At 43.0% G+C, this 21,861-nt stretch overlaps 1 protein-coding gene and 1 long non-coding RNA gene across 3 annotated transcripts in view; one reads left to right on the top strand and one right to left on the bottom strand.

Moving 5' to 3' along the window:
* LOC116054219 overlaps positions 1-21,861 on the top strand; it is a 34,347-nt gene that overhangs the window by 5,469 nt on the left and 7,017 nt on the right. The window contains exons 2-3 of one of the 2 annotated variants that reach the window (XR_004896734.1): positions 6,160-6,170; positions 14,297-14,546. This is a non-coding gene — a long non-coding RNA (uncharacterized LOC116054219). Of the gene's footprint in view, positions 1-6,159; positions 6,171-14,188; positions 14,547-21,861 lie in introns of those variants that run through there. The other variant, XR_004106028.2, reaches the window with a different exon arrangement.
* The window catches only part of snrnp200 (small nuclear ribonucleoprotein 200 (U5)), a 62,600-nt gene that overhangs the window by 37,738 nt on the left and 3,001 nt on the right, over positions 1-21,861 (bottom strand). The window contains exons 3-14 of the mRNA XM_031305642.2: positions 20,708-20,879; positions 17,896-18,088; positions 17,095-17,150; positions 14,864-14,962; positions 13,741-13,893; positions 12,840-12,939; positions 12,120-12,256; positions 11,119-11,190; positions 10,830-11,003; positions 9,085-9,222; positions 6,322-6,477; positions 546-716 (exon numbers count right to left, since the gene is read on the bottom strand). Of these exons, the coding sequence (XP_031161502.2) occupies positions 546-716; positions 6,322-6,477; positions 9,085-9,222; positions 10,830-11,003; positions 11,119-11,190; positions 12,120-12,256; positions 12,840-12,939; positions 13,741-13,893; positions 14,864-14,962; positions 17,095-17,150; positions 17,896-18,088; positions 20,708-20,879 (1,621 nt within the window). The remainder of the gene's footprint in view (positions 1-545; positions 717-6,321; positions 6,478-9,084; positions 9,223-10,829; positions 11,004-11,118; positions 11,191-12,119; positions 12,257-12,839; positions 12,940-13,740; positions 13,894-14,863; positions 14,963-17,094; positions 17,151-17,895; positions 18,089-20,707; positions 20,880-21,861) is intronic.

Below are 21,861 nucleotides of genomic sequence, written 5' to 3'. Positions count from 1 at the left end.
GACAGAGACACACACACATAAATACACACACACACAAATACACACACACACACAGAAACACACACAGACAGACAGACAGACACACACATAAATACACACACACAGACAGACACACATACACAAAGACAGAAACATACACACACAAATATACACACACACACACACACAGACAGACACACACACAGACAGACACACACAGACACACACAAATACACAAATACACACGCACAGATACACACACATACACACGCACAGACAGACACACAAATACACACACACAGACACACACAGAGACAGACACACACACACGTCGCCGCGACGGGTAGTTACGTTTCTGGAGAGGTGTGTGTGTATTTTTGTGTGTGAGTGTGTATCTCTGTGGGTGTATGTGTGTGTGTGTGTGTGTGTGTGTGTGTGTGTGTGTGTGTGTGTGTGTGTGTGTGTGTGTGTGTATGTGTGTGTGTGTGTGTGTGTGTGTGTGTGTGTGTGTGTCTCCAGCCCTGCTGTAAACTGGTGTGTTTTTAGGACACATTCACAGCACTTACAATGATGATGAGGCGCACTAGCTGGGTGTAGGTTCTCTCTCCGCCTTTCCGGGTGATGATGTCCCATTTCTCGGGGGTGCAGACGATGATTTGAGTGGCGTTGATCTCCTCTTTACAGAGCTGGTGGTCTCCCGTCAGCTCAGACACCGTGATGCCGTAACTGGCCAAGCGCTGCGTAAAGAAAGAACCAATGAACGGTTTAGCTCCAACAATGTGCAAAAGAATAAACCCAAAAAACATAAAATACTAAAAGTATAGTAGCAGACACAAAAGTAGTTCACTATGAAAAAAGAAATTCATAATACTCCTGTCCTTTTTTGTTTTAAGATCATTTTTGGGGCATTTTTAGGCCTTTATTTTCACTGGACAGATGAAGACATGGAAGGGGAGAGAGAGGGGGGAATGACAGGCAGCAAAGGGCCGCAGGTCGGAGTTGAACCGGCGGACGCTGCGTCCATATATGTGCGCCTGCTCTACCAACTGAGCTAACCCGGCCACTTCCTTTACATCTTTAACCCTCCTGTTGTCCCCGGGTCAAATTTGACCCATTTTCAATTAGTTTCTATATCAGAAATTTGGGTTTCTTTCAACCAAATTGTCCAAAACATAACATGGATGGTTCCATACAACCGTTACTCTTCACAAGTTAAATAAATGACCAGTTCATTACTTTCATTGAATTTGATTGTGTTATTCAATTTTATAGCGTTTAAAAACATTTTTTTTTATCAAAGAACATTGGAAAAAAGTGACAAAAAATGTTGCGAAAAAAAACAAAAACGTCAAAAAAAAAGTGCAGAGAAATCGACAAAAAAAAATTTCTTACAAAAAAATTGGGAAAAAAAAGTCACCAAAAAGTAAAAAAAATAAATAAAATAAAATAAAAAAATACCCTCCACTAGAGCTGTCAATCTTCCTCTATAATACCATTCGAATTCCATTTGATATTTTTTATAATATATATATAATATTCCAATATTTAATGCTCAATTGCAGCCTGTAAAATAATATGTACTACACTACTCAGGCTTATGCACTGTCGATTACAAGCATGTGGTTGTTGTTACACGTTCCGTCCACTAGAGGGGCTTCTAACATTAGCCTGGCCTTGAGGGGACCTGCACGTTTTGTTTACGTTCAATTTCCACCATGAGTACACAGCGACAAACACACATCAACAGAGAACTCTGGAATCAAACATTATCAACAAGTGTAGTGAAGCAGCTCTGTTGTAAAGGCTAACGGTGCTCCGTTAGCACAATGACATCATGTTAGAAAGCAGCCAAAACGTTTTGTCATAAACTAGCTAGGTAAGTAACAGATGATGCTAACGGCATTAATAACTAAGCCAAACGGGGCTGTCACTACTATTTTAGTGATTTATAAGCAACCGGTTTCTTGCAGATTGTCACGTTACTGAGAATACAGCTGTTAGAAGGTAATATATAAGTAGAAGCTAACTCTGACAGCTGTAGGGCAGCCAACATTACCTTTAGCTGTCTTCATGAAGCTCCCAGCTACGCTAACGTTACTATACCTCGCGACGCAGTTAGAAAATAAGAACGAGCTAACTAATGTTAACATTAGCACTTTGGCTCGGTGGAAGTCGATTTTAAAGTCATGATAAAACTATTTCCCGTCCTTCTTACGATTTCCAGCCGCAGCCTGACACTCCCCCGTGTACTAACGTTACTCTGTACATAACGTTAGCTCCGTAATGTTGTACTAACGTTACTCTGTACATAACGTTAGCTCCGTAATGTTGTACTAACGTTACTCTGTACATAACGTTAGCTCCGTAATGTTGTACTAACGTTACTCGGTACATAACGTAACGTTACTCGGTACGTAACACTAGCTCCGTAATGTTGTACTAACGTTACTCAGTACATAACGTTAGCTCCGTAATGTTGTACTAACGTTACTCGGTACGTAACGTTAGCGCCGTAATGTTGTACTAACGTTACTCGGTACATAACATTAGCTCCGTAATGTTGTACTAACGTTACTCGGTACATAACGTAACGTTACTCGGTACGTAACGTTAGCTCCATAATGCTGTACTAACGTTACTCGGTACGTAATGCTAGCTCCGTAATGTTGTACTAACGTTACTCTGTACGTAACGTTAGCTCCGTAATGTTGTACTAACGTTACTCTGTACATAACGTTAGCTCCGTAATGTTGTACTAACGTTACTCGGTACATAACGTAACGTTACTCGGTACGTAACACTAGCTCCGTAATGTTGTACTAACGTTACTCAGTACATAACGTTAGCTCCGTAATGTTGTACTAACGTTACTCGGTACGTAACGTTAGCGCCGTAATGTTGTACTAACGTTACTCGGTACATAACATTAGCTCCGTAATGTTGTACTAACGTTACTCGGTACATAACGTAACGTTACTCGGTACGTAACGTTAGCTCCGTAATGCTGTACTAACGTTACTCGGTACGTAATGCTAGCTCCGTAATGTTGTACTAACGTTACTCGGTACGTAACGCTAGCTCCGTAATGTTGTACTAACGTTACTCGGTACATAACGTTAGCTCCGTAATGTTGTACTAACGTTACTCGGTACATAACGTAACGTTACTCGGTACGTAACGCTAGCTCCGTAATGTACTAACGTTACTCGGTACATAACGTTAGCTCCGTAATGTTGTACTAACGTTACTCTGTACATAACGTTAGCTCCGTACATAACGTTAGCTCCGTAATGTTGTACTAACGTTACTCGGTACATAACGTTAGCTCCGTAATGTTGTACTAACGTTACTATGTACATAACGTTAGCTCCGTAATGTTGTACTAATGTTACTATGTACATAACGTTAGCTCCGTAATGTTGTACTAACGTTACTATGTACATAACGTTAGCTCCGTAATGTTGTACTAACGTTACTTGGTACATAACGTTAGCTCCGTAATGTTGTACTAACGTTACTCGGTACGTAACGTAACGTTACTCGGTACGTAACGTTAGCTCCGTAATGCTGTACTAACGTTACTCGGTACGTAACGCTAGCTCCGTAATGTTGTACTAACGTTACTCGGTACGTAACGCTAGCTCCGTAATGTTGTACTAACGTTACTCGGTACATAACGTTAGCTCCGTAATGTTGTACTAACGTTACTCGGTACGTAACGTTAGCGCTGTAATGTTGTACTTACGTTACTCGGTACATAACGTTAGCTCCGTAATGTTGTACTAACGTTACTCGGTACATAACGTAACGTTACTCGGTACGTAACGCTAGCTCCGTAATGTACTAACGTTACTCGGTACATAACGTTAGCTCCGTAATGTTGTACTAACGTTACTCTGTACATAACGTTAGCTCCATACATAACGTTAGCTCCGTAATGTTGTACTAACGTTACTCGGTACATAACGTTAGCTCCGTAATGTTGTACTAACGTTACTATGTACATAACGTTAGCTCCGTAATGTTGTACTAACGTTACTACGTACATAACGTTAGCTCCGTAATGTTGTACTAACGTTACTATGTACATAACGTTAGCTCCGTAATGTTGTACTAACGTTACTTGGTACATAACGTTAGCTCCGTAATGTTGTACTAACATTACTCGGTACGTAACGCTAGCTCCGTAATGTTGTACTAACGTTATCTTAGACCTCACAATGCCTTGTGTTTCTCACTCCCGCTAAATTATTGTTCATAAGACGTGACATGAGGGACACATGCGGGGAGGCCAAGGCGAGAAGAGGGAGATTAGCTAACGGTAGCCAACATATTTATAAAAAAAGTCACATTTGAATAGTAATTTCAGCATTTGAATAGTATTGATTTTTTTACTATTCGAATTATATTCGAATTTCGGCATTCATTCCAACAGCCCTACCTTCCACCTTATACCTTCCTTCCTCCTTCCATGTGGAAGAGACTAAAGGCTCCAGACTTTCCTAACTTAGATTACATAGATGTAATGTATTGAATTCTTATTTATTTGTTATATAAAAAACAATTGTGCATTCAAATCGTAAATAGAAAGTAATCAAACTTCTTAAAATACATTTAAATAAATAAAATGTAGCAGTAGAAGCAAAATAGTGAATACTTTTCCAGCATGCGACACACGTGCTGCTGACGAATGACGTAGGCTGTGCTGCGACGGAGAAAAAAATAAATAAACGGGAACGGCCCGTTGATCTGTTATTTTTTCCGATCCAGCTATTTTGTCAACATCGGGGCCGATATCCGATCTTAATATCGGATCGGTGCAGCCCTACCTGGAAGCTGGAGCTAATGGCTAGCAACAGGCTAGGTTTGACCAAGTCAAATGTAAGATTTTTTTAAGACTCCGTGGAAACCCTGTAGGAAGCTACAAACGAGGCATGGCGCTGGGTTGAAAGGTCGCGGAGCAAAACGGAGATTTTTGAGTTGATTTTTGGATTCATAAATTATTTATTTATGTTACAAAGACACTAATTCAATGATGGGTTAAAAAAAAAGATTCTGGATGTGCTGTCAGAGGACCTCGATGAAACGGCAGCTTTCTAAACAAAAAAACACGGTATTGATCCGGAGATATTAAATATGATATAATGCAGTGTTTCTCAAATGGGGGTACGTGTCCCCCTAGGTGTACTCTAGAGGACTGCAGGGGGTACGTGTCCCCCTAGGGGTACTCTGGAGGACTGCAGGGAGTACGTGACCCCCTAGGGGTACTCTGGAGGACTGCAGGGGGTACGTGACCCCCTAGGGGTACTCTGGAGGACTGCAGGGGGTACGTGTCCCCCTAGGGGTACTCTGGAGGACTGCAAGGGGTACGTGTCCCCCTAGGGGTACTCTGGAGGACTGCAGGGGGTACGTGAGCGTTTTTTTCTACATTTTTCTCGCTGTTTTTGAAGTTTGTCACTTTTTTAAAGTTTTTGTTGCTTTTTGTTTTCGACCTGTTCCTTTCTTCCTAATCCTTCCTTCCTTCCTCCCTCCCTCCTTCCATCCTTCCATCCATCCATCCATCCATCCATCCCTCCCTCCCTTCCTTCCTCCCATCCATCCTTCCATCCATCCTTCCATCCATCCTTCCTTCCCTCCTTCCATCCTCCCTCCCTCCCTCCTTCCTTCCCTCCCTCCCTCCCTTCCTTCCTCCCTTCCTTCCTTCCATCCATCCATCCTTCCTTCCATCCATCCTTCCTTCCTTCCATCCTTCCTCCCTCCTTCCATCCTCCCTCCCTCCTTCCCTCCCTTCCTTCCTCCCTGCCTCCCTTCCTTCCTCCTTCCTTCCTTCCCCTCCCCTCCCTCCCTCCCTTCCTCCTTCCTTCGTTCCTTCTTCCCTTCCTCCCTCCCTTCCTTCCTTCCTCCCTCCCTCCCACCCTTTTTTCTACTGTCTTCTTTTCTCTTCTCTTCTTTTTTTTTCCTCGCTTTTGACGAAGTTTTTTATACTATTTTCCACCTATTCTTGCTTTACTTCCTTCTTTCTACCGACTTTTTACGTTGTTTTTTTTTAAGGGTTCTGTTATCTTTTTCGATCAGCATTTAAATGTTTTTCAGTGACATGGCTGTTTGGTAAATCTATCGCTGGTCAGGGGGTACTTGGCTTAAAAACACAATTCAAATGGGGAACATTACTGAAAAAAGTTTGAGAACCAGTGATATAAAGTACGTATTGTCCTTGACTTTAGAGGGTTACGTAAAATAAGCAAGTAAGAAAAAGTAAAACGTATCAGAAAGTAAGTAAATCACACAGTAACTTGAAGTTAAATGTATGTAAATCTGTGCAGGACAAGAGCTGTGGCTCACCTTGCTGAAACTTCCCACCATCTCCTGTACCAGTGAACGCATCGGAGCAATGTAGATGATTTTGAAGTCGTCCACGTTGATGGTTCCGTCCAGGTTTATGTGCTTTCCGATCTCTCTCAGCATCGCCATCAGAGCCACGTTGGTCTTACCGGCTCCCTGTGGGCACAAACAACAACCACATTAAAAAAGGAGAACGTTCACTTGGCAGGGTTCAACGTTAACGGTTCTTTAACGTGTTAACATGTCCGGTCGGGCAAAGGGAAAAAGAATTATACTTGCCTGAAGTGAATTTTTACTGGACCCTTTACAAAATGTTTTTAGAACATGTTAGAACAACATTTATTTTTTTTTTTTGAAAAGTGAAGTGTAAAAAATAATGTAACTTCAGAAACATTAACAGCGTCGCAAAAGCCAAATGTTGAAAAGAATGTTGAATAAACTGGCAAAAAGTAAAAGATAAAATATTGGGGGGGGAAGGGGAGGAGTCAAAACGTTAAAAGCATCAAAAGCTTAAAAGAAATGTCAAAAGCGCCAAGCGTCCAACTCAGTTCCTGATTGGCCAACGGCACTTTAAAATCAAATCATTTCTCCGACAGGGCCGGAGGACGTTGTTCACGGTAGGCTTGTATCATGTGACGCGCCGACAGTTTTGTTGTCGTTACTTAGAATTCCTCACGGGAACAAAAGCCTCCTGTGTGTGTGTGTGTGTGTGTGTGTGTGTGTGTGTGTGTGTGTGTGTGTGTGTGTGTGTGTGTGTGTGTGTGTGTGTGTGTGTGTGTGCATGCGTGCGTGTGCGTTTTACTATATTCATGGGGTCCAAAAACCGGGGAATACAGTATACTTGTGGGGTCTGCACAGCCTTGTGGGGCCCAAAATGCTGGACCCCACAATTTAAAGGTCTGTTTGAGGGTTAAGACTTGGTTTTAGGATTAGGGTTAGAATTAGGTTATGGTTAGGGTGAGGGTAAGGGTTAAGGTTAGGCATTTAGTGGTGATGGTTAAGGTTAGGGTAAGGGGCTAGGGAATGCATTATGTCAATGACGGGTCCCCACAAAGATAGTGAGACGCACTGTGTGTCTGTCTGTCTGTCTGTCTGTCTGTCTGTCTGTCTGTCTGTCTGTCTGTGTGTGTGTGTGTGTGTGTGTCTGTGTGTGTGTGTGTGTGTGTGTGTGTGTGTGTGTGTGTGTGTGTGTGTGTGTGTGTGTGTGTGTGTGTGTGTGTGCGTGGACACATGGGGGAGACAGAAACAACGTACTTTAAAGACCCTTTTTTCCCCACTTCCTTTTAGTGACATCTGAGGCTGCATAATTCTCTAACTTGCTTTTTACCATGCAAGTTGTTTTGGATTACATTTTGTGGTGTTGCGTTTGTTACGTACTTTTTTATTCATGTAGCCTGATGTTGTTTGTCTATGCATCGAGGCCTACTTCCCTCCATCTGCCCTGGTTGTACAGCACTTTGGGTCAGTGCATGCGGTTTTAAACGTGCTTTAAAAATGAAGACTTTTGGCTTATTTGAAGCTAACAAACTTGCACTTAGTTCTCGCTGTCCGGAGTTTGTACCTTTAAGGTTGAAAGCACTTAATTGGAAGTCGCTTTGGATAAAAGCGTCAGCTAAATAGGGGTGGAGGAAAAAATGGATACAGCATAGTATCGCGATATTTTTCATGGCAATACTGTATCAATACACAGACGCCAAGTATCGATCTTTTATGATATGTGTTGGTCAGTTTGTCTGCTTGACAATCCCATTTTGCAGCAATGAAATTAAAGTGAGATGAACAGACAGAGAAATTTATCTTTTTATGGCGCTTTTCCATCACACGGTACCAGCTCGACTCGCCTCGACCCTACTCGCCTTTTTTGGTTTTCCATTACGAAAGAAAGTCCCTGGTACCTGCTAACAGGTACTTTTTTTAGTACCTCCTCAGTCGAGGTTCCCAGCGAGCTGAGGCGAGCCGAAAAGGTGACGTGAAAGCGACAGACGGGGGTGTCCTGAACAAACCCGCTATTTTTAAACAGTTTAGCCAGCTGTGTGTTTTTTGCTGCCTCCAGCTTCTTTAGAAACTAAATGTGTCTTCTGGCAACAACACACACCTTCCACGTTCTGTGTGTGTGTCGCGTTAGGTCACGGCAGTTTACCGCGGCGCCGCGTGTTTACAGTTCTGCGGAGGCTCCGGCAGAGCTTTCGCCGTAGCCTAACTACACACACACATGGCCGGCTCCACGCACACACCAGCGCACAAGTATAAACATCAGGCCACTTTTACACAGGCTACGGAGAAAGCTCTGCGTGGAGCCTCCACAGAACTGTAAAACAAACTCAAGTGGTCTGATGTTTATACTTGTGCGCTGGTGTGTGCGTGGAGCCGGCATATAAGACGACCAGCCACGCTGAGGCCGTACTAAAATCTGCAACGGAAAACGGACGCACAGTGTGTCGAGTAGAGTCGAGGCGAGTAGAGCAGGTACCATGTAATGGAAAAACGCCATTAGATAAAACACATGTTGACAAATTTTCCTTTTGGGGACATCATTTGAAATTGGGAAAAATTTGAAGTTGGAAAAAAGGTAATAAATTGCAATATATTGCAGAATATTGCAATATGTTTAAAATCGCAATAATATCGTATCGTGACATAAGTACCGTGATGATATCGTATCGTGAGGCCTCTGGTGATTCCCTCCCCTACAGCTAAATGATCCGTAATGACGTGAATAATGTTGGGGGAAAAACTTTTTGGCTTTAACTAAAGTTTGCTTACCGTAGGCGCACACACGAGCAGGTTCTCGTCCGTCTCCAGCGTCGTCTTGTACAGTTTGCTCTGGATGCGGTTCAGGGTTTTGAACCCTTCAAATCCAGCCTGCGCATACTTCGGCAGCTTCTCGATGGGAACGAGCACCTGAAGACACAATCAAATGCTGAATGAAGGACACATCTACACATGCAGCCGACACGGTTGTTCAATTAAAAAATGCCAATGAACGGAGTGATTAAAGCGTAACTCTCGCCAAAATTCAACCTGTGCCCGAGTCAAACTTTGTTTAAAAGCATATTTAGGACGGAGGCGCCACTTTTAAGATTTACCGTATTTCGGTCAAATGGCCTTTTGAATGGGAGAGCTAGGGGCACTTTGATGCTAGCCTCAAAATAGCTATTTTTAAACCACTAAGAAGGCTCGACACAACATGAGACTTTGCTCCAAGTCTCACCAGGAGCTCTACACCTTAACTCCACCGGTGACTACGGGATATCCTAAATCTGGGGCTACCTGTTCTGATATCGACTCGTTTTGACTGCCGAGGTGGTAGCGGCCGGAAACAACAAGAGCTACGGTGAGTTGTTGAAAACATGTTGTGTCGAGCCTTCTTAAGGGTCTCATACACTAGACGCAGCCCAGCTGGCGCGTGCAAATGTGACGTCATGGGATCACCGTGACTATTTATAACCGCGCTGGTGCTCACGACACTAGTTGCAGTCTGACCTCCTTCATCGGATCAAGCCTTTCATTCGCCATCAAAGAGCTCATCTTAACCTAGTAAGTTTACCAGAGAGACTAGCAGTCACTGAGAGAGTCCTGGCATCCAGTTGTTGGCGAACCCGTTCAGGCCTCCCGTTTCCGCTTTGTCGCGCGCCGCTGAGAAAAAAAGAGCCGTGCGCGACCTCTGCTCGCGCGCCAGCAGGATATTACGTCATTGGATGGACACCTTGGATGCGTCTAGTGTAAAACACGCTTTAGGGTTTTAAAAATAGCTATTTTGAGGCTAGCATCAAAGTGCCCCTAGCACTCCCATTCAGAAGGCCATTTGACCCAAAAACTAAAATACGGTCAATCTTAAAAGTGGTGATTCTGTCCTAAATATGCTTTTAAACTAAAGTTTGACTCGGGTACATTCACAAAAAGACCCTAGGTTGAATTTTGGCGAGTTACGCTTTAATGTGTTACTATATAGGTACCTGTCTAATGTATATGAGAGTATTACTATATAGGTGCCTGTCTAATGTATATGAGAGTATTACTATATAGGTACCTGTCTAATGTATATGAGAGTATTACTATATAGGTGCCTGTCTAATGTATATGAGAGTATTACTATATAGGTACCTGTCTAATGTATATGAGAGTATTACTATATAGGTGCCTGTCTAATGTATATGAGAGTATTACTATATAGGTACCTGTCTAATGTATATGAGAGTATGTTTGGTGTTGCATGAGAGTATGTGTTGAGAGATGCTTATTTTCTGTATTTTGTACATGTACATTTACATACTTTACATATGATTTTTAAATCGAGAATCATTTTTGAATCGAATTGTGAGCCTAAAAATCAATTTTGAATCATCGAATCATTGAATCATGGTATTTTCTGAATCGTGCACCCCTAGTGCAGACCATGGTCCGGACTTTTGAGAAGCCCTGGTTTAAAGAAATGCAAACATGCCAGAGAGGTTTTTTTTTTCAGAGCTGGCTAAGTTTTCCGTAACGAGACATAAAAACCAACAAACCTCATCGTCAGCAAAGGGCTTGGGTTTGAGGGCAGGCACGTGGACTTCTTCGTAACCTTTGCGCTGTTTGCGAAATGAGCCGTCCGGCAGCTGGCAACGCTTGTTGGCCATGAAGTGGCTCCCCTGCGTGAAGGCCAGGTCGTCGAGGTCTAGTAGCTGTCTGGGGGCCATCGACTGCACAACAAACAGAACAACGTGTCGACGTCAGTGTAGTAATCTTGGGTTAGCTTACAGTCAAAATAACACAGGCAGCTGGCGTGACTGCAGACAATACATGAACATTATTTACCTCTCCGTGGTCGGTGTCCATCGCGTCATCAGCACGAGACTTCCTCAACCTCTCCCGGCGAGATCGCTCCTCCTAAAATCACAAAGAGCTATGAATAACAGATGTGACGGGATAACTACAGCTGCAACGATTCATCCATTAGTTAGAGAGGAGAGTGTGTGTGTGTCTGTGTGTGTTTGTGTGTGTTTGAGCGTGTGTCTGTGTGCGTGAGCGTGTGCGTGAGCGTCTCTCTGTGTGTGTGCACCAGCTTGTGTGTGCGTGAGTGTGTGTGTGTGTGTGTGTGTGCTTGAGCGTGTGTGTGTGTGTGTGTGAGTGAGTGAGCGTGTGTACGTGAGCGTGTGTCTGTGTGTGCGCGCGCGAGCTTGTGTGTGCGTGAGTGTGTGTGTGTGTGTGTGTGTGTGTGTGAGTGAGTGAGCGTGTGTACGTGAGCGTGTGTCTGTGTGTGCGCCCGCGAGCTTGTGTGTGCGTGAGTGTGTGTGTGTGTGTGTGTGTGTGTGTGAGTGTGCGTATGTGTGTGTGTGAGCGTGTGTGTTTGAGCGTGTGTCCGTGTGTGTGTGTGTGTGTGTGTGTGTGCGTGAGCGTGTGTGTGCACCAGTTTGTGTGTGAGTGAGCGTGCGTCTGTGTGTGTGAGTGAGCGTGTGTGTGTGTGTGTGTGTGAGTGAGCGTGTGCGTGAGTGTGTGTGGTGTGGTGTGTGTGTGCGTCTGTCTGTGTCTCTGTGTGTGTGTCTGTCTCTGTCTGTGTGTGTGTGTGTGTGTGTGTGTATGTGTGTGTGTGTCTGTGTGTATTGATTAGTTGTCCACTATTAAATTAATCTCCAACTGTTTTGATAATCAGTTTGAGTCATTTCTTTATAATAAATCAGGTGAACTTGTGTGATGTCAGCTTGTTAAATGTGAATATTGTTCTAGTTTCTTCTCTCCTCTGGGACAGGAAACTGAAGATCTTTGAGTTGTGGACACAACAAGACATGTGAGTTACTATTCTAAGCGAGGGGTCTTACCCTGATGATATCCTCCTTCTCCGTCTCTTGCAGCTGGTAGAGAATCTTTGACAGTTCCTGATCAGACTCCATCTTTCCTGTGATGCGCTCCTTCTCCGCCTCGCTCTGAGCGCTCGCCAGCATGGTACAATACTGGACTGGTCAGACAGGAAGAACAGGATTAACCAGTGCTGGGAGAAGTATTCAGATCCTCTACTGCAGTTAAAGTACTAATACCACACTGTTATAATACTCTGTTACAAGTTAAAGTCCTGCAGTGAAAATGTTACTTCAGTAACAGTCTGTAAGAATCAGGAAAATGTAGTTAAAGTATTAAAAGTAAAGAACAATCCTCATGTTTTAGAAAGAGGAAACTATCCAAACAGTCAATCAACTTTATTTCTCTTTCTTTACTTTCGGTCCCTTTCCTTCCTTTCTCTCGGTCTTCTAGCTGGACTTGTAGTCGTTATATTGTCGGCTAGTTTACTTTAGAATCAAACATCAGATTTTATAAACTACATGTGTTCTGTGTGCAGTAATCTTAATGTGTAAAGTAACTAGTAACTAAAGCTGTAACAGATGAATGTAGTGGAGTAAAAAGTACAATATTTCTCTCTGAAATGTAGCGGAGTAGAAGTAGAAAGTGGCATGAAAAGAAAAGACTATAGTAAAGTACAAGTACCTCAAATGTACTTAGTTACATTCCGCCGCTGTGATTACCAATGATCTGAAAGGACTTACTCATGCGGCGATGCTGACGGAGGATTTTGATGAAATCGAAGGTGTTGAAGCCCAGCAGCAACACCAGCTGGTTCTCACACTCTCGGTCGTCGCTGGCCGTCTGCGGAAACACACAGAGACACAAACAACAGGTGAGCCAGGAAACATCGGCACCGCGCCGCATTTTTTATACACTACGATTATCTGATGACATCTCTCGCCCGCGCCGGAGGTTCAACCTGATCCCGAACCACAAATAAAAGGCTCTTTAAAGAGCCACACGCTTCATCTAAAGAGAGACATCCCATTCTGTATAACAGGCTTTATAACTTACATTTTAACCGAGGGGGCTTTCACGCCTTAAGGTCCGGACCAAGGGTGATGTTTATGCATTTGAAATTCTGGTAAGTAAGGTAAGTTTTGGTTTCACACTACAGTTATGCAAGCGCACTAACGACCTCTACGTGACAAAACTACGTCCCGTCGTCATCACATACGTGAGCTGCGTTTCCCATCCATCCATCTTCGTCCGCTTATCCGATATCAGGTCGCGGGGGGAGCAGCTCCAGCAGGGGACCCCAAACTTCCCTTTCCCGAGCCACATTAACCAGCTCTGACTTGGGGATCCCGAGGCGTTCCCAGGCCAGGTTGGAGATATAATCCCTCCACCTAGTCCTGGGTCTTCCCCGAGCTGCGTTTTCCAACAGTTGTAATTGATTAGTTTGTAGTAGAGATGGTCCGATTTCATTTGTTTCCTTCCCAATACCGATACCTGAACTTGCGTTTCAGCCGATACCGAGCGGCGATCCGAAGTCTGATGAAAAATACTAATATTCTCTCTCAAGGAGCTTCCCTGGTCTTATCTTAACTCACTCACACACACACACACACACACACACACACACACACACGTCAGATGTACCTTGAGGATTTCTAGGACTTCGTCAGCTTTCTTTTGGGAAACGATGGCATCGTCATAGAAACGGCTGAGCTGACGCTGGAGCCAGAAGGCGTCGATGTCTCGAGGATGGAGGTCCTTTTTCTTCACGGTCATCACGTCGCCTGTGGCCCCGAGCTGGATGAAGATACATTTATTAAACTTTCTGTTTTATTGAACATGTTGAAAAAAAAAATACAAAGTTAAACTCATAAGCGATTCACATCCATCAGTCTCCATGTTTAAAGGGACCTGGACCCTATGTTCCTCGGTCTAAGTGACTGATGGGAACAACGATCTTTGACGTTGGTCCAGTATTAAGAGAGATCGCTGCAGTCGGCAGCAGAGAAACAAGCTACAATGTAAGTTAATAGGACGATTGTCCAACTTGTATTTACCTTCACAAAAGTTCTGTTTTTGCCGCTGACAGACTCAGATTATTATTCTAAGTGTCTGATAACATTATGAAAGGATCCCTACAGAGATAGACCTTTTTAAACCTCTTTGAGACCTTTCTGTTTAACCAGAAACAGCTCTGAAGTCTCTAGCACTAAACCCACCAGACTCCATTTAAAAAAACAGTACTTTTAGCGTGTATAGAGCCAGCATATTTCCACATGTAAATCGGTTAACTATGTGTTTATTTCAACCAAAACTAAAGTTGTGATGGTTGGTAAAGTGGTAAGACGACCCAAAACAGCTTTTCATAGTTTTATTTTGTTTCTGTCGACTTTGAATAAAGTGTGTTTCACAATGCTAAAATGACTGTTTATTTACATGGAGTCTGGTGGGTTTAGCGAACGCAATTTCGCAGATGTTTTTATGTTTAAAAAAAAAGAATCTTACTCTTTAACAGAAAGGTCAGTCTCCTTAGAAATCCTTTCCATAATGTTGTCAGACACTTAGAATATTAATCTGAGCCTGTCAGGGGCAAAACGAGCACTTTTGTGAAGGTAAATACAAGCTGGACACTTGCCCTCAATCGCTTCGTAGTACAGGCCTCAGCTCACAGCCATTCAATCATTTGTTTCTGAAGAGTTTTTGGATAAATGGATAAATTAATTCTGGTTTAATTTGGTACGAACATAGATTCAGATGTTGCACTTACGTTGGCTGAAAGAGCGCAGCCCACACCGGCCTCCTCTCCTTCGCTGTCTTCATCCGAGTGCTCGTCTCGGACTTCTCCAAACTGGTCTTCATCCCCCTCCTAAATCCCAAAGAAAAGAAAGTCAGCGACTAGGGATGTAACGCTGCACCGTGAGTTGGTTACAAATGGATATAAATCAGAGATGCACCGATAGACCGGCCGGTGACCGGAATTGGCCGGTTTTCACGTGCTCGGCCGTGACCGGCGACCGGCAGGTCAGTCTGACATATGGTGATTTCATGCCGGTCAACGCTACAATTAACTGACAACATAAGTTATACCAGTTACAGTTCTCAAGGACGCACGCACACACGGACGCCACAGCACGGACTCCACAGCACGGACGCCACAGCACGGACTCTTTCTCCTTTCTCTCAACTTTCCCGCCGTGTGTCGGCGCTATTCTCCCACATGTAGGAACCTGGTGAATTAACCTGCAACATGTCAGCTGTTTGGGAATTCTTCAGCGTGTGTGCAGAAGATAACAAGTTTACAATATGCAACACCTGCAAGGAGAAAGTAGGGCGTGGAGGGACGACACCAAAAACCTAAATCACATTTCTTTAGTTGATATTGATGTGAAAAGAAGGAAATGGTTCTAACATTGCTCTTTAGATGTGTGTGAATGTCCCACACCAGGAGTAATTTATATAGTTCTATTATATAGTGATCCATTATCTGTTCAAAACATGTTCTATTAAAGAAAAGATAGAAAATAAATGTGTGTGTGTGCTGTAAAGTGGTTAGAAAAAATGAAATCAGAATCGGCCTAGAAAGTTGTAATTGGTGCATCTCTAGTATAAATGTGTAAAGATTAGAGAGAGAAAAATGAATTTCGATGAAGTTTTAATCCACTTTAGAGTTCACTTGTTTGACTCAGTTTATTTAGAAATTTGTTTCTATGTATTTAGGTTGATTTGATTTAAATCAATCCGTTTATTTAAGAAGGGGACAGTGTAAATTAATAAAACTAGGGCTGTCAGCATTAGCGCGTTAATCGCGATGCGATTAATTTTTTTTTAATCGCATTAATTGCAGAAATTCAGAGAAATTAAAAGAAATTAATGGTTTGACAGCCCTATTTAGGAGTTACTAAACACTATATTGACTCTAGTAAGGAGAGGGATTTGTAGTTTTTTAGTTAGGTACTTGGAGGAATTGTACAATAATGACAGATTCACACGTTTTTCTTTTGTTTACAGTAAATAAATAATTACAAATCTTAAAATCAAGTTCATAAAGTAACTTTCTTTGCATTCATTTGATTCCCAATCAAGATCCACTGGTAAGAATGGCTTTCCATTGTTAATATGGACTTAAAAACTGTTCTGAAATGCAAAATAATAGAATTTTAATCATGTGATAAAATATGTGATTAATCGTGATTAACTATAGAACTTCAGCGATTAAAAAAATATAATCGTTTGACAGCCCTAAATAAAACGCATAATTATACATGGGTTAAAAATACCAGAATGAACAGAAAAAGCTATTTTTCATCTGTAGTCCCCTGGATTATTGTCAGGTGATCATCCCGAACCGGCTCAGCTTTCTGTAATATATTCTGACTTCATCCTCAAAATATGTTTTATCAACATCTCTGCTGTCAAAAGGCCGAAAAAAACGTCTTAAAAACGTCTATATGTGTGTGTGTGTGTGTGTCTGTGTGTGTGTGTCTGTGTGTGTGTGTGTGTGTGCGTGTGTGTGTGCGTGTGTGTGTGTGAGTCTATATGTGTGTGTGCGTGTGTGTGTGTGTGTCTCTGTGTGTGCGTGTGTGTCTGTGTGTGTCTCTGTGTGTGAGTCTTTATATATGTGTGTGTGCGCGCGTGTGTGTCTGTATGTGTGTGTGTTTGTGTTTCTCTGTGTGTGTGTCTGTGTGTGTGTGTGTGTGTGTGTGTGTGTGTCTGTGTCTGTGTGTGTGTGTGTGTGTGTGTGTCTGTGTGTGTGTGTGTGTGTGTGTGTGTGTGTGTGTGTGTGTGTCTGTGTGTGTGTGTGTGTGTGTGTGTGTGTGTGTGTGTGTGTGTGTCTCTGTGTGTGTGTGTGTGTGTGTGATCAAGTATTTTTCCAAAAGATGAGTTTTGAAAAGGGAGGGTCATCATATTTTAGGGGTTTAGGAGTCTTCAACCCAGAACTCGGGCTACAAATCAGCGATAACTTCAATAATTTTATAGAAATAACCAAAAAGGCCTCACCTCCTCATCAGACTCAAACTGGACGTTCACGCCGTACGTTTCATCGATGTTGTCATCTGGAAAAAACAAAGAGACTTCGTAATCACAGGAAATTAAAATGTTTTCAGATCCTCTACTGCAGTAAAAGTGCAAATACCACACTGTTAAAATACTCTGGTACAAGTTATAGTCCTGCAGTGAAAATGTGACATCAGATTTTAATGTGTAAAGTAACTAGTAACTAAAGTAACTAGTAACTAAAGCTGTAACAGATGAATGTAGTGGAGTAACTAAAGTAACTAGTAACTAAAGCTGTAACAGATAATGTAGCAGAGTAACTAAAGTAACTAGTAACTAAAGATAACAGATGTATGTAGCGGAGTAACTAAAGTAACTAGTAACTAAAGCTGTAACAAATGAATGTAGTGGAGTAACTAAAGTAACTAGTAACTAAAGCTGTAACAGATGAATGTAACGGAGTAACTAAAGTAACTAGTAACTAAAGCTGTAACAGATGAATGTAGCGGAGTAACTAAAGTAACTAGTAACTAAAGCTGTAACAAATGAATGTAGTGGAGTAACTAAAGTAACTAGTAACTAAAGCTGTAACAGATGAATGTAGTGGAGTAAAAAGTAGAATATTTCTCTCTGAAATGTAGCGGAGTAGAAGTACAAAGTGGCATGAAAAGAAAAGACTCAAGTAAAGTACAAGTACCTCAACATTTGGTACTGAAGTACAGTACTTGGAGTACATGTACTGCCACTGTTACATTCCAGCCCAGAACGTGACTCACTGACAGTAACTTTCTAATATGTACTCACCCATATTCTGCAGGTCCTTGTCCCCTCCGTAGTCGGAGATCTTTTTGCCCAAATTAACCAACACGTGGTAGCGGGTGTCATCGGCCGGCCCCAGAAGCTGCTCTACTTCACGCCGCCGTTCCTTGTCCCTCATTTTATCGTTCTTCAGCACCGCTAAAACTTCATCGGCCGCTCCGCACAGAATATCACGCGGCTGCAAGAAAGATGTATGAAAGCTTTTACTGATCGGTTTAATAAATAATAAAATCAAGACAACAGTAACACGGAGACAACAAAGTAATACGATGAAGACGGTGCAGGTGACATTAAGAAAACTTTAAAAACACGCATAACAGCTGGAACACACCGGGCACGTAGGTGTCCCGTAGTGTAGATATGTACCTCTCCCTCTCTCTCTCTCTCTCTCTCTCTCAGACTGTGGTAATTGTAGCCTGTGTGTGCTTGTGTGTGTCTGTGTGTGCGCGTGTTTCTGTGTGTGTTATAGTTTGTGTGTGTCTATGTGCGCGTGTTTCTGTGTGTGTGTGTGTGTGTGTGTGTGTGTGTGTGTGTGTGTGTGTGTGTGTGTGTGTGAGTGAGTGTCTGTTATAGTGTGTGTGTGCGTCTGTGTGTGCATGTGTGTGTGAGTGTCTGTTATAGTGTGTGTGTGTGTGTGTGTGTGTGCGTCTGTGTGTGCATGTGTGTGTGAGTGTCTGTTATAGTGTGTGTGTGTGTGTGTGTGCGCGCGTCTGTGTGTGCATGTGTGTGTCTGTTATAGTGTGTGTGTGTGTGTGTGTGTGTGTGTGTGTGTGTGTGTGTGTGTGTGTGTGCGTCTGTGTGTGCATGTGTGTGTGAGTGTTATAGTGTGTGTGTTCGTGTGTGTCTGTGAGTGAGTGACTGTTATAGTGTGTGTGTGTGTGTGTGTGTGTGTGTGTGCGTGTGTGCGCGTGTGTGTGTGTGTGTGTGTGTGCATGTGTCTGTTATAGTGTGTGTGTGTGTGTGTTTGTGTGTGTGTGTGTGTGTGTGTGTGTGTGTGTGTGAGTGTCTGTTATAGTGTGTGTGTGTGTGTGTGTGTGTGTCTGTCTGTCTGTCTGTCTCTCCGTGTGCCTGATCATGTGTCTCGCTGTGAGAAGTCAAGACACATGACACCGTATCACGCAAGAAATAGAGGAGACGCCGAAATGATCAGCAGCGGCCGGCCCTACTATGGCTGCACAATTAATCGAAATTTAATCACGATTTTGGCTTCCCACGATCAAATTCACGTGATCGAGCGATATTTAAAATGCTTCATTTCGTTCATAGAACGCTCCGTAAACCACTCTCTGATCACGTGCCTCCATGAGCCAATCGGAGTGGTTCCCTGAGCCAATCGGAGTGGTTCCCTGAGCCAATCAGAGTTGTTCCCTGAGCCAATCAGAGTTGTTCCCCGCACAGCTTAGCTTAGATGTAGACAGTCACAGACGACAGAGTTAACGTGAGGAAAATTACACAACAGATAGCAGTCGGTCATAAGTCGTCACAAGGTTTACCAGTTTACCAGTAAACGCAACATTTAGTCCCGTCTGTGTAGTTTTTCAGACAACAGCAGTGACCAGTGCTAGTTTGAGTCTTTTAGCTCATAGCTTTAGCGGCAGACTGTTGTACGCCCCGCTACACGCTCACACTACACCGTTTAGCTGTCAGTATTTTAGCCATGTTTACTACTGTAGCTAATGGTAGGCTAACATTAGCTGCAGTGTAACGTGTTATTAGTGTTTACTAGCTAACGGTAGGCTAACGTTAGCTGCTGTGTAACGTGTTATTAGTGTTTACTAGCTAACGGTAGGCTAACGTTAGCTGCTGTGTAACGTGTTATTAGTGTTTACTGTAGCTAACGGTAGGCTAACGTTAGCTGCTGTGTAACATATTATTAGTGTTTACTAGCTAACAGTAGGCTAACGTTAGCTACTGTGTAACGTGTTATTAGTGTTTACTAGCTAATGGTAGGCTAACGTTAGCTGCTGTGTAACATATTATTAGTGTTTACTAGCTAACAGTAGGCTAACGTTAGCTACTGTGTAACGTGTTATTAGTGTTTACTAGCTAACAGTAGGCTAACGTTAGCTGCTGTGTAACATATTATTAGTGTTTACTGTAGCTAACGGTAGGCTAACGTTAGCTGCTGTGTAATGTGTTATTAGTGTTTACTAGCTAACAGTAGGCTAACGTTAGCTACTGTGTAACGTGTTATTAGTGTTTACTAGCTAACAGTAGGCTAACGTTAGCTACTGTGTAACGTGTTATTAGTGTTTACTAGCGTGACGTGCAGCGATGTTTCTGGTGCCTCTAACGTCTGTTTTGGAGCATCAGAGCGCGGGACTGCAGAGACATTTAAGTGGCACCGTAATCTGTGTTGCTATTTCGTCCGGTAGATACCGGGCATGGATTTTAACATGCGCCATTAACGTGAACAGAAAATTGCGTTGCCTGCATCTTTTCATGGCAAACGCGCATGTTTGGAAAGCGGTCGCACAACAGCTGAAAACTCCTTCATAGTATCCTTCAACAAAGGAGGAATGTAGCACCATATGGATGTGAAAGCAATTATAATTAGCCTATGTGAAAATAAAATTAGTTTGGGTTAAAATCAACAAATAATCGTGATAATTAATCGTGATCAATATATTGATCAAAATAATCGTGATTATCATTTTGGCCATAATCGTGCAGCCCTAGGCCCTACTATGAATGGATAACACGGGCGCCAAAATAAAAATTGCTGTGCTACGCGACACTTACACACCCAGTGTGTTTACTATGTATTACAAAAGAGGTATTTTTAGAGATTTCTGACCTGATCTCCCAGAGCGGCGTGGATGAAGCTCAGCAGCACCTCATACGTCTCTCTGGTCTCCTTGGTTTTGGGCTTGTACACGATGCCCACCATCTCGTCTATGCCTTCAGACAGAAGGGTGTAGCCCTTCATCTTGTTGATGTCGTGTCTGTCCTCGTCTCTCTTTCGCCTCCTGCACAGACAAAACCAGACAGACAGAAAAGGATGAAGGGTAGCGTCACTCAAGTGTGTGTGTGTGTGTTTTAACGTGACAGAGACAAGTGTGTGTGTGTGTGTGTGTGTATGGTGTAGTAACGTGACAGAGACGTGTGTGTGTGTGTGTGTGTGTGTGTGTGTGTGTGTGTGTGTGTGTGTGGTGTTTCAACATGACAGAGACCTTAAGAGTGTGTGTGTGTGTGTGTGTCTGTATGTGTGTGTGGTGTGTGTGTGTCTGTATGTGTGTGTGTGTGTGTGTGTGTGTGTGTCTGTATGTATGTGTGTGTGTGTGTGTGTGTCTGTATGTATGTGTGTGTGTGTGTGTGTGTGTGTGTGTGTCTGTATGTGTGTGTGTGTGTGTGTGTGTGTGTGTCTGTATGTGTGTGTGGTGTGTGTCTGTATATGTGTGTGTGTGTGTGTGTCTGTGTGTGTGTGTGTGTGTGTGTGTGTGTGTCTGTATGTGTGTGTGGTGTGTGTCTGTATATGTGTGTGTGTGTGTGTGTGTGTGTCTGTATGTGTGTGTGTGTGTGTGTGTGTCTGTATGTATGTGTGTGTGTGTGTGTGTGTGTCTGTATGTATGTGTGTGTGTGTGTGTGTGTATGTGTGTGTGTGTGTGTGTGTGTGTGTGTGTGTGTGTGTGTGTGTGTGTGTGTGTGTGTCTGTATGTATGTATGTGTGTGTGTGTGTGTGTGTGTGTGTGTGTGTGTCTGTATATGTGTGTGTGGTGTGTGTGTGTGTGTGTCTGTATGTGTGTGTGTGTGTGTGTGTGTGTGTGTGTCTGTATATGTGTGTGTGTGTGTGTCTGTATATGTGTGTGTCTGTATATGTGTGTGTGTGTGTGTGTGTGTGTGTGTGTGTGTGTGTGTGTGGTGTGTGTCTGTATATGTATGTGGTGTGTGTGTGTGTCTGTATATGTGTGTGTGGTGTGTGTCTGTATATGTGTGTGTGGTGTGTGTGTG

The sequence above is a fragment of the Sander lucioperca genome, chromosome 2, assembly GCF_008315115.2.
Source record: "Sander lucioperca isolate FBNREF2018 chromosome 2, SLUC_FBN_1.2, whole genome shotgun sequence".
Classification (NCBI taxonomy): domain Eukaryota; kingdom Metazoa; phylum Chordata; class Actinopteri; order Perciformes; family Percidae; genus Sander; species Sander lucioperca.
The sequence above is the reverse complement of the archived record's forward strand: the minus strand, read 5'-3'. Positions and strand labels throughout refer to the sequence as shown.